At 50.7% G+C, this 11,536-nt stretch overlaps 2 protein-coding genes across 13 annotated transcripts in view; one reads left to right on the forward strand and one right to left on the reverse strand.

Moving 5' to 3' along the window:
- Positions 1-5,769, reverse strand: part of LOC106594144 (DCN1-like protein 2) — a 44,621-nt gene extending 38,852 nt beyond the window's left edge. Inside the window, exons 1-4 of one of the 2 annotated variants that reach the window (XM_045698406.2) lie at positions 5,606-5,769; positions 3,385-3,601; positions 910-1,078; positions 533-663 (exon numbers count right to left, since the gene is read on the reverse strand). In XM_045698406.2, the coding sequence (XP_045554362.1) occupies positions 533-663; positions 910-1,078; positions 3,385-3,559 (475 nt within the window). In that variant the 5' untranslated portion in view covers positions 3,560-3,601; positions 5,606-5,769. Of the gene's footprint in view, positions 1-532; positions 664-909; positions 1,079-3,384; positions 3,602-4,773; positions 4,907-5,605 lie in introns of those variants that run through there. The other variant, XM_045698405.2, reaches the window with a different exon arrangement.
- The window catches only part of LOC106574962 (solute carrier family 9 member D1), a 42,574-nt gene continuing 35,443 nt past the window's right edge, over positions 4,406-11,536 (forward strand). For 4 of the 11 annotated variants that reach the window (XR_014381024.1, XR_014381025.1, XR_014381026.1 and 1 more), the window contains exons 1-3: positions 4,408-4,541; positions 6,773-7,050; positions 11,208-11,375. Coding sequence is in view for 7 of the 11 variants with exons in the window: in XM_082963176.1 (XP_082819302.1) it covers positions 4,430-4,541; positions 6,773-7,050; positions 11,208-11,375 (558 nt within the window). In the remaining 4 variants the exon portion in view is untranslated. The other 7 variants (XM_082963169.1, XM_082963170.1, XM_082963171.1 and 4 more) reach the window with 6 other exon arrangements.

The following is an 11,536-nucleotide window of genomic DNA, read 5'->3' on the forward strand; positions in this document are numbered from 1 at the left end:
CCCTGGTTAGGAAAACTACACCAGGGTTAGGAAAACTACACCGGGGTTAGGAAAACTACACCAGGGTTAGGAAAACTACACCAGGGTTAGGAAAACTACACCGGGGTGAAAGACCTTCTCAAACACAGTACTGGACCAACCAGGGTTTGACTAAACCTCTCTGTCTGGACACAGTATTTACCAAAACCTCTCCACTTTCAGAGCATTTTCCCAGAAAGACATGTGGAAGGCTTACCTAGTCCCTTCTGTCCAGGGTTCTTACCTAGTCCCTTCTGTCCAGGGTTCTTACCTAGTCCCTTCTGTCCAGGGTTCTTACCTAGTCCCTTCTGTCCAGGGTTCTTACCTAGTCCCTTCTGTCCAGGGTTCTTACCTAGTCCCTTCTGTCCAGGGTTCTTACCTAGTCCCTTCTGTCCAGGGTTCTTACCTAGTCCCTTCTGTCCAGGGTTCTTACCTAGTCCCTTCTGTCCAGGGTTCTTACCTAGTCCCTTCTGTCCAGGGTTCTTACCTAGTCCCTTCTGTCCAGGGTTCTTACCTAGTCCCTTCTGTCCAGGGTTCTTGGCGAAGTTGAAGGTGAACTGATAGAAGTCTTTAAACTTGGCCGTGTCTTTGACTTCCTGTTCTAGTCTGGGGAGCAGAGCCTTCAGCTTCTCTGGACTGTCACAGCTACGGAGCCCCCACACACACACACACACACACACACACACACACACACACACACACACACACACACACACCTTCTTATTGGAGTCCAGCTAATACCTACCCAACCTCCGTTTCAAAACGTTTAGTTGTCCAATAACAACACCTGCTTTCATTTTACATTTCAAAACATTTTAAAAAATGTTTCCTACTGAATAGTGAACACAACTGTGTGGCGCAGAAAGATGACATCACAGAAAGCCTGCTCACCCCAGCTCGGCCATGCCGTCGAGGAACTCCTTCCTGCTGAACTCACACTGTGTGGCGGCACGGAACTTCCAGGCCACCACCAGAACACTCCTACTGGCCGGGTCCAGGGTGAGGTCATCACAGAACAGCTGGATCCCATCGATACCGATCTTATTGTCATCCTGGGGGTCTGGAGAGGAACACCACAACAACACAGATACATTACACTGGTACATTACACACACACTTTGTTCTTCATATACACCCACAGAGCACAGTACACACCTAATCCTAACACTCTTCCTCTCCCCAGTACAGACACCTCTCCCCAGTACACACACCTCTCCCCTCTTCCTCTCCCCAGTACACACACCTCTCCCCTCTTCCTCTCCCCAGTACACACACCTCTCCCCTCTTCCTCTCCCCAGTACACACACCTCTCCCCTCTTCCTCTCCCCAGTACACACACACACACCTCTCCCCTCTTCCTCTCCCCAGTACACACACACACCTCTCCCCTCTTCCTCTCCCCAGTACACACACACACCTCTCCCCTCTTCCTCTCCCCAGTACACACACACACCTCTCCCCTCTTCCTCTCCCCAGTACACACACACACCTCTCCCCTCTTCCTCTCCCCAGTACACACACACACCTCTCCCCTCTTCCTCTCCCCAGTACACACACACACACCTCTCCCCTCTTCCTCTCCCCAGTACACACACACACCTCTCCCCTCTTCCTCTCCCCAGTACACACACACACCTCTCCCCTCTTCCTCTCCCCAGTACACACACACACCTCTCCCCTCTTCCTCTCCCCAGTACACACACACCTCTCCCCTCTTCCTCTCCCCAGTACACACACACCTCTCCCCTCTTCCTCTCCCCAGTACACACACACCTCTCCTCTCTTCCTCTCCCCAGTACACACACTACACCCCCTCTTCCATCCTCTCTCCCCAGTACACACACTACACCCCCTCTTCCATCCTCTCTCCCCAGTACACACACTACACCCCCTCTTCCATCCTCTCTCCCCAGTACACACACTGCACCCCCTCTTTCATCCTCTCTCCCCAGTACACCCACTGCACCCCCTCTTCCATCCCCTCTCCTCTCCCCAGTACACACACTACACCCCCTCTTCCATCCCCTCTCCCCAGTACACACACTACACCCCCTCTTCCATCCCCTCTCCCCAGTACACACACTACACCCCCTCTTCCATCCTCTCTCCCCAGTACACACACTACACCCCCTCTTCCATCCTCTCTCCCCTCCCCAGTACACACACTACACCCCCTCTTCCATCCTCTCTCCTCTCCCCAGTACACACACTACACCCCATCTTCCATCCTCTCCCCCCAGTACACACACTACACCCCCTCTTCCATCCTCTCTCCCCAGTACACACACTGCACCCCCTCTTCCATCCTCTCTCCCCAGTACACACACTGCACCCCCTCTTCCATCCTCTCTCCCCAGTACACACACTACACCCCCTCTACCATCCTCTCTCCCCAGTACACACACTACACCCCCTCTACCATCCTCTCTCCCCAGTACACACACTGCACCCCCTCTTCCATCCTCTCTCCCCAGTACACACACTACACCCCCTCTACCATCCTCTCTCCCCAGTACACACACTACACCCCCTCTACCATCCTCTCTCCCCAGTACACACACTGCACCCCCTCTTCCATCCTCTCTCCCCAGTACACACACTGCACCCACTCTTCCATCCTCTCTCCCCAGTACACACACTACACCCCCTCTACCATCCTCTCTCCCCAGTACACAGACTGCACCCCCTCTTCCATCCTCTCTCCCCAGTACACACACTGCACCCCCTCTTCCATCCTCTCTCCCCAGTACACACACTACACCCCCTCTACCATCCTCTCTCCCCAGTACACACACTACACCCCCTCTACCATCCTCTCTCCCCAGTACACACACTGCACCCCCTCTTCCATCCTCTCTCCCCAGTACACACACTGCACCCACTCTTCCATCCTCTCTCCCCAGTACACACACTACACCCCCTCTACCATCCTCTCTCCCCTCCCCAGTACACACACTACACCCCCTCTTCCATCCCCTCTCCCCAGTACACACACTACACCCCCTCTACCATCCTCTCTCCCCTCCCCAGTACACACACTGCACCCCCTCTTCCATCCTCTCTCCCCAGTACACACACTGCACCCACTCTTCCATCCTCTCTCCCCAGTACACACACTACACCCCCTCTACCATCCTCTCTCCCCAGTACACACACCGCACCCCCTCTTCCATCCTCTCTCCCCAGTACACACACTGCACCCCCTCTTCCATCCTCTCTCCCCAGTACACACACTACACCCCCTCTACCATCCTCTCTCCCCAGTACACACACTACACCCCCTCTACCATCCTCTCTCCCCAGTACACACACTACACCCCCTCTACCATCCTCTCTCCCCAGTACTCACACTACACCCCCTCTTACCTTTGTAGCGGTTGTAGAGCTGCTCTAGCTTCTTGCGGTCCACAGAGGTTTTCATGGATTCTTTATAGTAGAGGTCGGGGTTCTGGAAGTAGTTGTCTGTGGCCACCTCTAGTTTCCAGTCATTCTGGGTCAGGCAGTACACAGCTGTCCTCTCCCCAGACTGAGTAAAGGTCATGAACTGACGAACCTTGTCCTTTTGAGACGACTTCAGCTTATGCTGCAGGAGAGGAGACACACACAGTTGAGATATTGACAGGTGCACACACACGTACAAAGAGAGGCAGGTTATCCATCGACCTTTGACCCCTGACAGACTGCTCTTCAGGTCACCTGCTGAGGCCATCAGGTCAGGTTCTGCAGAAACACTACCGAGACCACAGTCTGTAAATATCTGTTAAAGAACACTTCCATTTCTCTCAGAACAGCATCTTTAGACAGAGAGGGTTGTCTGAGTCCTGCCAGTCAATGACAGCACATCCTTTTGACTGGCAACTTGACTTTCTTCACAACCTGCACTCCCCAAAATATTGTACATCCAAATAGAATCATACGCCATATATGGGAGCCCGAGGGACAATCCGTTAGAAACGGGAAATACATCGGTGTCGGGATGACCAGATCGTGATGTTAACATTCCGCAATGATGTAAACGGTCGTCGGGACCGATAACGGAACGGGATCAATAACACACACTGGCAGCAGGCATTACATCACTCATCACCGTGAGCAAGGCACAGCGTGAAAAAACAACAACCGTTTTTTCCTGGAAACAACGGCGGGGTTGGTACACAACCACGGAGTCCCTTCGAATCAGAACAGTGTCTATGTCCGTGCAGTGCGAGATGGCTATAACCGTGAGAAGACAACTGCCCGCCCGTCTTGCAGACCTGACCCTATCCTCTCGCTCTGGACCCGCCCGTCTTGCAGACCTGACCCTATCCTCTCGCTCTGGACCCGCCCGTCTTGCAGACCTGACCCTATCCTCTCGCTCTGGACCCGCCCGTCTTGCAGACCTGACCCTATCCTCTCGCTCTGGACCCGCCCGATGGTAGCGGCCATTGGCGGCGCCCTCTCCCGCGACCCAGTTCCCAAGCCAGCGCGTACGGACAGCCCCTCTCTGTTCCAACGCATAGGCGACATACCAACCAGGGAAAAAGGTAAGTGTTGCAAGTGCGGGTGTCCACGCTCACAATAACAACTGACCTTCCATTTCCCTCATAAATTGCAACAGTGAACGAACGATGCACTGGCAATGCGACACTGCCAGAGGACACCCCGTTTCCCGTTATAGAGAGCCTTCATAGCGTGCCTCCCAAAACATTTCCAGCTATACACTTCGTACCATGGGTTTGTTCACTAGTTTATGTTTATCCTTTTGATCTTACCTACCATTTTATCACCCTCTGTTTGGCCAACTTGATATCCCAATACCCCTTGTACGCCTGCGCGGGAGGTCAGCGCTACCGCAAGGGAAAGTTTGAGGGTCTAAACTGGGACTTGTAGTTCTTGGGATAATCAGTGATCGTGGTCAAGTTGTGGCCTTGTTCTGTGCACTTCTGAACCAAATAACACTGTACATGGATAGTGATGACATTGTATGCATATAAACAGTTGCATAAAATGTTCATTATGTAAAATAATGTGATTCATCGCAGGTAAAAATGTACTTGCACAATGCTATTGACTAGCTGTGATCAGTTTATGTTCATGGTCTATAGAGCTAGTACAGTAGCTAAATAAAGCAGTCAAACAACTTTGTAACTGTGTAGATTTTTCCATGAAGGGCAGTTACTTGTGAAAAACGCCACCTGATAAAACTACATACCCCAGATATCCGCGCAGATATCCAACCAATCGTGGTGATTTGTTTCGGAAGTGAAGTGAAAAATAACTACAATGTAACATTTTATTACGGTATCGCAAATTTAATTCACCACAAACAACTTGATTAAAATGTTGTTAACATGTTACGAGAAATTCGACTTCAAATTCTCATTTTGTGGAGCTTACTGTCAATGTTGACGAAGTTAGAAAAGTTCGGAACCGTACTAACCTGACGTTAGTTAGTTAGCATTAGCCATCAAGCTAACCTAGTAGGCGCGAGCAGGTTTGACAGCTTTCAGCATTCATATCTAACCTTCCTAAAACATCGGGAACGCAAATGTCATTTATAAAGAGCAATAGCGCAATATTGAACAATACATTTGACTCAAATGCATACCTGACAGACGTAGCTAAGCCGTTTGTTGCGGTCAACCGTAGGGGTCTTGGAAATGCATTAAGTTTGTCGCCCTGTGTGTAGTTGAATCCCTGCTCTAAGGCTCAACGTTGGCTAGAGCTATGTGGCGATTGGGGAGGGGTGGCATTACAAGAGCACGATTGTTTTCCCTCTTCCACTGTGGAGTTTAGGACTGAGAGAGGACGACGTAGCACACTAGCTAGTAGGTAGCTGTCTAACATTTTGCCGATTTTATTTACCACGAATTTAAGCATAAAATAGATAGCATACCCGCTGAATATGTAATTCAACATTTAAAACCATGATCAGAACACTGTCAGCTGTAACTCCAACCTTGTTTTCTCCAGTGAATGAATGGTCTCTGTACTTCATATGAATATGTAATATTACTGCACAGCTAATGCAAAATACTTGTTGGCTATTTTTGTGTTACGGATGGTTTTCATTATTTAGTGATGTTGGAAATAATTGTATTCTATAAGCCTGTGTGTGTCTACACCTTCATGAACAGTGGTGTCATTGATCAACACAGGTCAGTAGGAGTAGCTGATTCAACCCTGAACTGTGCATGAGGAGGGACATAGGAGTGGTCTGGAATATAAACATAACTAACCCTGACCAATGTACACAAAGGTACTTTGCTGCTAGTATAAATTATAAACGTTTTTTTTTCAAAGCCATAGGTAAAGTATTTGTGCAGTCTTTGGCCTCCATTTTATTGTTGACTCAGTGTGGTGTGACCTGCTTCTTCCCGGAGCTAGCTCGGGCTGTCAGCTGTGTGTGGTGAGGCAGGTAAGTCAGGTGAGATGTGTTCTAGAAGGATATAGGTCACTGGATACAGGTGTGCCTCATCAGGTAGTTGTGCCTGAGCAGTTGTTTGAGCAGGTATGAGCCCCGCCCCATCCTCTCTATGGAACTAACCTCTCTGGTGATTCCTCTGGCTGGGAAACATTCATACGGCCTGTGTGTGTTGGGTTTGGTATCATAGCCTTTCTCTTCTCCTGTCTGCCACCAGCCTCTCTCAGTCCATAGTCTTTGTTCTCTCCATTCCTGCTCATAGTCTTTCTTCTCTCTCTCTCTCTCTCTCCTCTCCCTCTCTCACTTTCTCCCCCCCTCTCCCTCTCTGCCCCTCTCTCTCTTTCTCTGAAGGGGCAGCAGCAGTAGTAGGTTGGATGCGGGTTGTGTGTGCGGTGCTGTGCCTTGGCCTTGTAGGGGCGCTGCAGCGGGACCAGGTAGCTCAACATGCCATCAAGCTGCATCGGGGCAGGAGTGCTGTGGCCAAGCACGCTTGGAGCTGGGTGTCTGATAACTGCCGGCGCCTGGGCAGCCTCATCCGACAGAAGAACACTGCCATTAAGAAGCTAGCTGTGGCTGCAGCCGCTGTGGGGCGAGACCACTCCCTCTCAGATCCAGAGAGACTCTTCCAGGTGGGCGCCAGAGTAAAATGGACCGTTTAGCTCCATACCCTGACCCTAATCCTACCGGACCCTAACTCTTAGTCAATCTAACTATTTTTGGCTCAATATGGTTATTACCTTGTTATTAGAGCGACTACCTGGTTATTGCCTTGTTATTAGAGAGACTTAACTTGTTATTACCTTGTTATTAGAGACTCTTATTAACTTGTTAGTACCTTGTTATTAGAGACTCTAACTTGTTATTACCATGATATTAGAGAGACTAATAACTTGTTATTACCTTGTTATTAGAGAGACTCAAAAACCTTGTTATTACCTTGTTATTAGAGAGACTCTAACTTGTTATTACCTTGTTATTAGAGAGACTAATAACTTGTTATTAGAGACTCTAACTTGTTATTACCTTGTTATTTATTAGAGAGACTAAGAACTTGTTATTACCTTGTTATTAGAGAGACTACCTGGTTATTACCTTGTTATTAGAGAGACTCTATCAACTTGTTATTACCTTGTTATTTATTAGAGAGACTAAGAACTTGTTATTACCTTGTTATTAGAGAGACTCTATCAACTTGTTATTACCTCGTTATTAGAGCGACTTTCCAGGTGAGCTTTTTAACCCCATCTCACCCTAACCCGGTATTTAACTTGGACAGGAGCTCACCTGAGCTGAGTACCGGCACCTCAAATGTTCTACTGCTGGAGCTCCTGCACCTCTATAGCAGTGGCTCCCAACCTTTTTCGGTTACTGTTATCGGAGTACCCCTGAAGTATCCCCTTGTGCATTTTACCAGTAGGCCTATTACCACATGGGTCTCCTCAAGTACCCTCTGTGGATAGGCCAAGTACCCTGTGTGGATAGGCCAAGTACCCCGTGTGGATAGGCCAAGTACCCTCTGTGGATAGGCCAAGTACCCGGTGTGGATAGGCCAAGTACCCGGTGTGGATAGGCCAAGTGCCCGGTGTGGATAGGCGAAGTACCCCCGTGTGGATAGACCAAGTACCCCCGTGTGGATAGACCAAGTACCCCGTGTGGATAGACCAAGTACCCCGTGTGGATAGGCCAAGTACCCCGTGTGGATAGACCAAGTACCCCGTGTGGATAGACCAAGTACCCCGTGTGGATAGACCAAGTACCCCGTGTGGATAGGCCAAGTACCCCGTGTGGATAGACCAAGTACCCCGTGTGGATAGGCCAAGTACCCCGTGTGGATAGACCAAGTACCCCGTGTGGATAGACCAAGTACCCCGTGTGGATAGACCAAGTACCCCCGTGTGGATAGACCAAGTACCCCCGTGTGGATAGACCAAGTACCCCCGTGTGGATAGGCCAAGTACCCCCGTGTGGATAGGCCAAGTACCCCGTGTGGATAGGCCAAGTACCCCGTGTGGATAGACCAAGTACCCCGTGTGGATAGACCAAGTACCCCGTGTGGATAGACCAAGTACCCCGTGTGGATAGGCCAAGTACCCCGTGTGGATAGGCCAAGTACCCCGTGTGGATAGACCAAGTACCCCGTGTGGATAGACCAAGTACCCCGTGTGGATAGGCCAAGTACCCCGTGTGGATAGACCAAGTACCCCGTGTGGATAGACCAAGTACCCCGTGTGGATAGCCAAGTACCCCGTGTGGATAGACCATATACCCCGTGTGGATAGACCAAGTACCCCGTGTGGATAGACCAAGTACCCCGTGTGGATAGACCAAGTACCCGGTGTGGATAGGCCAAGTACCCCGTGTGGATAGACCAAGTACCCCGTGTGGATAGACCAAGTACCCCGTGTGGATAGACCAAGTACCCCGTGTGGATAGGCCAAGTACCCCGTGTGGATAGACCAAGTACCCCGTGTGGATAGACCAAGTACCCCGTGTGGATAGGCCAAGTACCCCGTGTGGATAGACCAAGTACCCCGTGTGGATAGGCCAAGTACCCCGTGTGGATAGGCCAAGTACCCCGTGTGGATAGACCAAGTACCCCGTGTGGATAGACCAAGTACCCCGTGTGGATAGACCAAGTACCCGGTGTGGATAGGCCAAGTACCCCGTGTGGATAGACCAAGTACCCCGTGTGGATAGACCAAGTACCCCGTGTGGATAGACCAAGTACCCCGTGTGGATAGGCCAAGTACCCCGTGTGGATAGACCAAGTACCCCGTGTGGATAGGCCAAGTACCCCTGGTTGGGAACCACTGCTCAATAGAATATTAGATCAACAGTATTGTGGAGCTCCTGCACCTAAATATAAACCGTAACAGCACCCAAAATGAGTACCGACACTTATTTTACTCCAAGTCCAGCACTGCCCTGACCCCAACCCTAACCTGAACCTTTCTCTGGAGTAATATGTTAATAAACATAACTGAACCTTCATATGACCAAGCCAGGGCACTGTTTAGTCAAAACTGACCTTTTAAAATGACTCTTAGTATCCAGATGTGTGTAAATAAAGGAGAGGAAACTACTTTAGAATATTGAGGTGCATCCCTGGTCTCACCCATCTTACCTTCTCTATCCCATGTCTGCCAAGTGCACAGTCTGGTTGTGTTCCTGGTTGTGTTCCTGGTTGTGTTCCAGGTTGCATTCCTGGTTGCGTTCCAGGTTGTGTTCCAGGTTGCGTTCCAGGTTGCGTTCCTGTTTGCGTTCCAGGTTGTGTTCCAGGTTGCGTTCCTGTTTGCGTTCCTGTTTGTGTTCCTGGTTGCGTTCCTGTTTGCGTTCCTGTTTGTGTTCCAGGTTGTGTTCCAGGTTGCGTTCCTGGTTGCGTTCCAGGTTGTGTTCCAGGTTGCGTTCCTGTTTGTGTTCCTGGTTGCATTCCAGGTTGCGTTCCTGGTTGCGTTCCTGGTTGCGTTCCAGGTTGTGTTCCTGTTTGTGTTCCAGGTTGCGTTCCAGGTTGCGTTCCTGTTTGCGTTCCTGTTTGCGTTCCTGTTTGCGTTCCTGTTTGCGTTCCTGGTTGTGTTCCTGGTTGCGTTCCAGGTTGTGTTCCAGGTTGCGTTCCTGTTTGTGTTCCTGGTTGTGTTCCTGGTTGCGTTCCTGTTTGCGTTCCAGGTTGCATTCCTGGTTGCGTTCCTGGTTGCGTTCCAGGTTGTGTTCCTGTTTGTGTTCCAGGTTGCGTTCCAGGTTGCGTTCCTGTTTGCGTTCCTGTTTGCGTTCCTGTTTGCGTTCCTGTTTGCGTTCCTGGTTGTGTTCCTGGTTGCGTTCCAGGTTGTGTTCCAGGTTGCGTTCCTGTTTGTGTTCCTGGTTGTGTTCCTGGTTGCGTTCCTGTTTGCGTTCCAGGTTGCGTTCCTGGTTGCGTTCCAGGTTGCGTTCCAGGTTGCGTTCCTGGTTGCGTTCCTGTTTGCGTTCCAGGTTGCGTTCCAGGTTGTGTTCCTGTTTGCGTTCCAGGTTGCGTTCCAGGTTGCGTTCCTGTTTGTGTTCCTGTTTGCGTTCCTGGTTGCGTTCCTGGTTGCGTTCCTGTTTGTGTTCCTGTTTGCGTTTCAGGTTGCGTTCCTGTTTGTGTTCCTGTTTGCGTTCCTGGTTGCGTTCCTGGTTGCGTTCCTGTTTGTGTTCCTGTTTGCGTTCCTGGTTGCGTTCCAGGTTGTGTTCCAGGTTGCGTTCCTGGTTGTGTTCCTGGTTGCGTTCCAGGTTGCGTTCCTGGTTGCGTTCCAGGTTGTGTTCCAGGTTGCGTTCCTGTTTGTGTTCCTGTTTGTGTTCCTGGTTGCGTTCCAGGTTGCGTTCCTGTTTGCGTTCCAGGTTGCGTTCCAGGTTGCGTTCCAGGTTGTGTCCCAAACAGCACCCTGTTCCCTGTGTAGTACACTACTTCTGACCAGAGTTGTATGTTCCCTTGTCCAGGTGCACGCAACAGGAGGCTGCTGAGGGGAGGACGGCTCACAATAATGGCCGGGACTGCACAAATGGAATGGAATGAAACACCTGGAAACCATGGAAACCATGTGTTTGATGTATTTGATACCATTCCACTGATTCAGATCCAGTCATTACCACGAGCCCGTCCTCCCCAATTAAGGTGCCCACAGATTCCTGTGGTGTACACTCTGAAGGTTCCTAGTCTAGTGTCCTCTCTCTTCTCTCTCCCCCGTCCAAGGGTCCTAGTCTAGTGTCCTCTATCTTCTCTCTCCCCCGTCCAAGGGTCCTAGTCTAGTGTCCTCTCTCTTCTCTCTCCCCTGTCCAGGTTCACACTCTGGAGGTGTTCCAGAAGGAGCTGAATGAGAGCGAACGCTCAGTCTTCCAGGCGGTGGTGGGCCTGCAGAGGGCGCTGCAGGGAGACTACAGGGACGTGGTCAACATGAAGGAGAGCAGCCGTCAGAGACTGGAGGCTCTCAGAGAAGCAGCCATTAAGGTGAGGGCAGGAAGAGCAGAGCAGCCATTAAGGTGAGGGCAGGAAGAGCAGAGCAGCCATTACTGTGAGGGCAGGAAGAGCAGAGCAGCCATTAAGGTGAGGGCAAGAAGAGCAGAGCAGCCATTAAGGTGAGGGCAGGAAGAGCAGAGCAGCCATTAAGG

This window comes from Salmo salar, chromosome 16, assembly GCF_965601325.2.
Source record: "Salmo salar chromosome 16, fSalSal1, whole genome shotgun sequence".
NCBI classification, from domain to species: domain Eukaryota; kingdom Metazoa; phylum Chordata; class Actinopteri; order Salmoniformes; family Salmonidae; genus Salmo; species Salmo salar.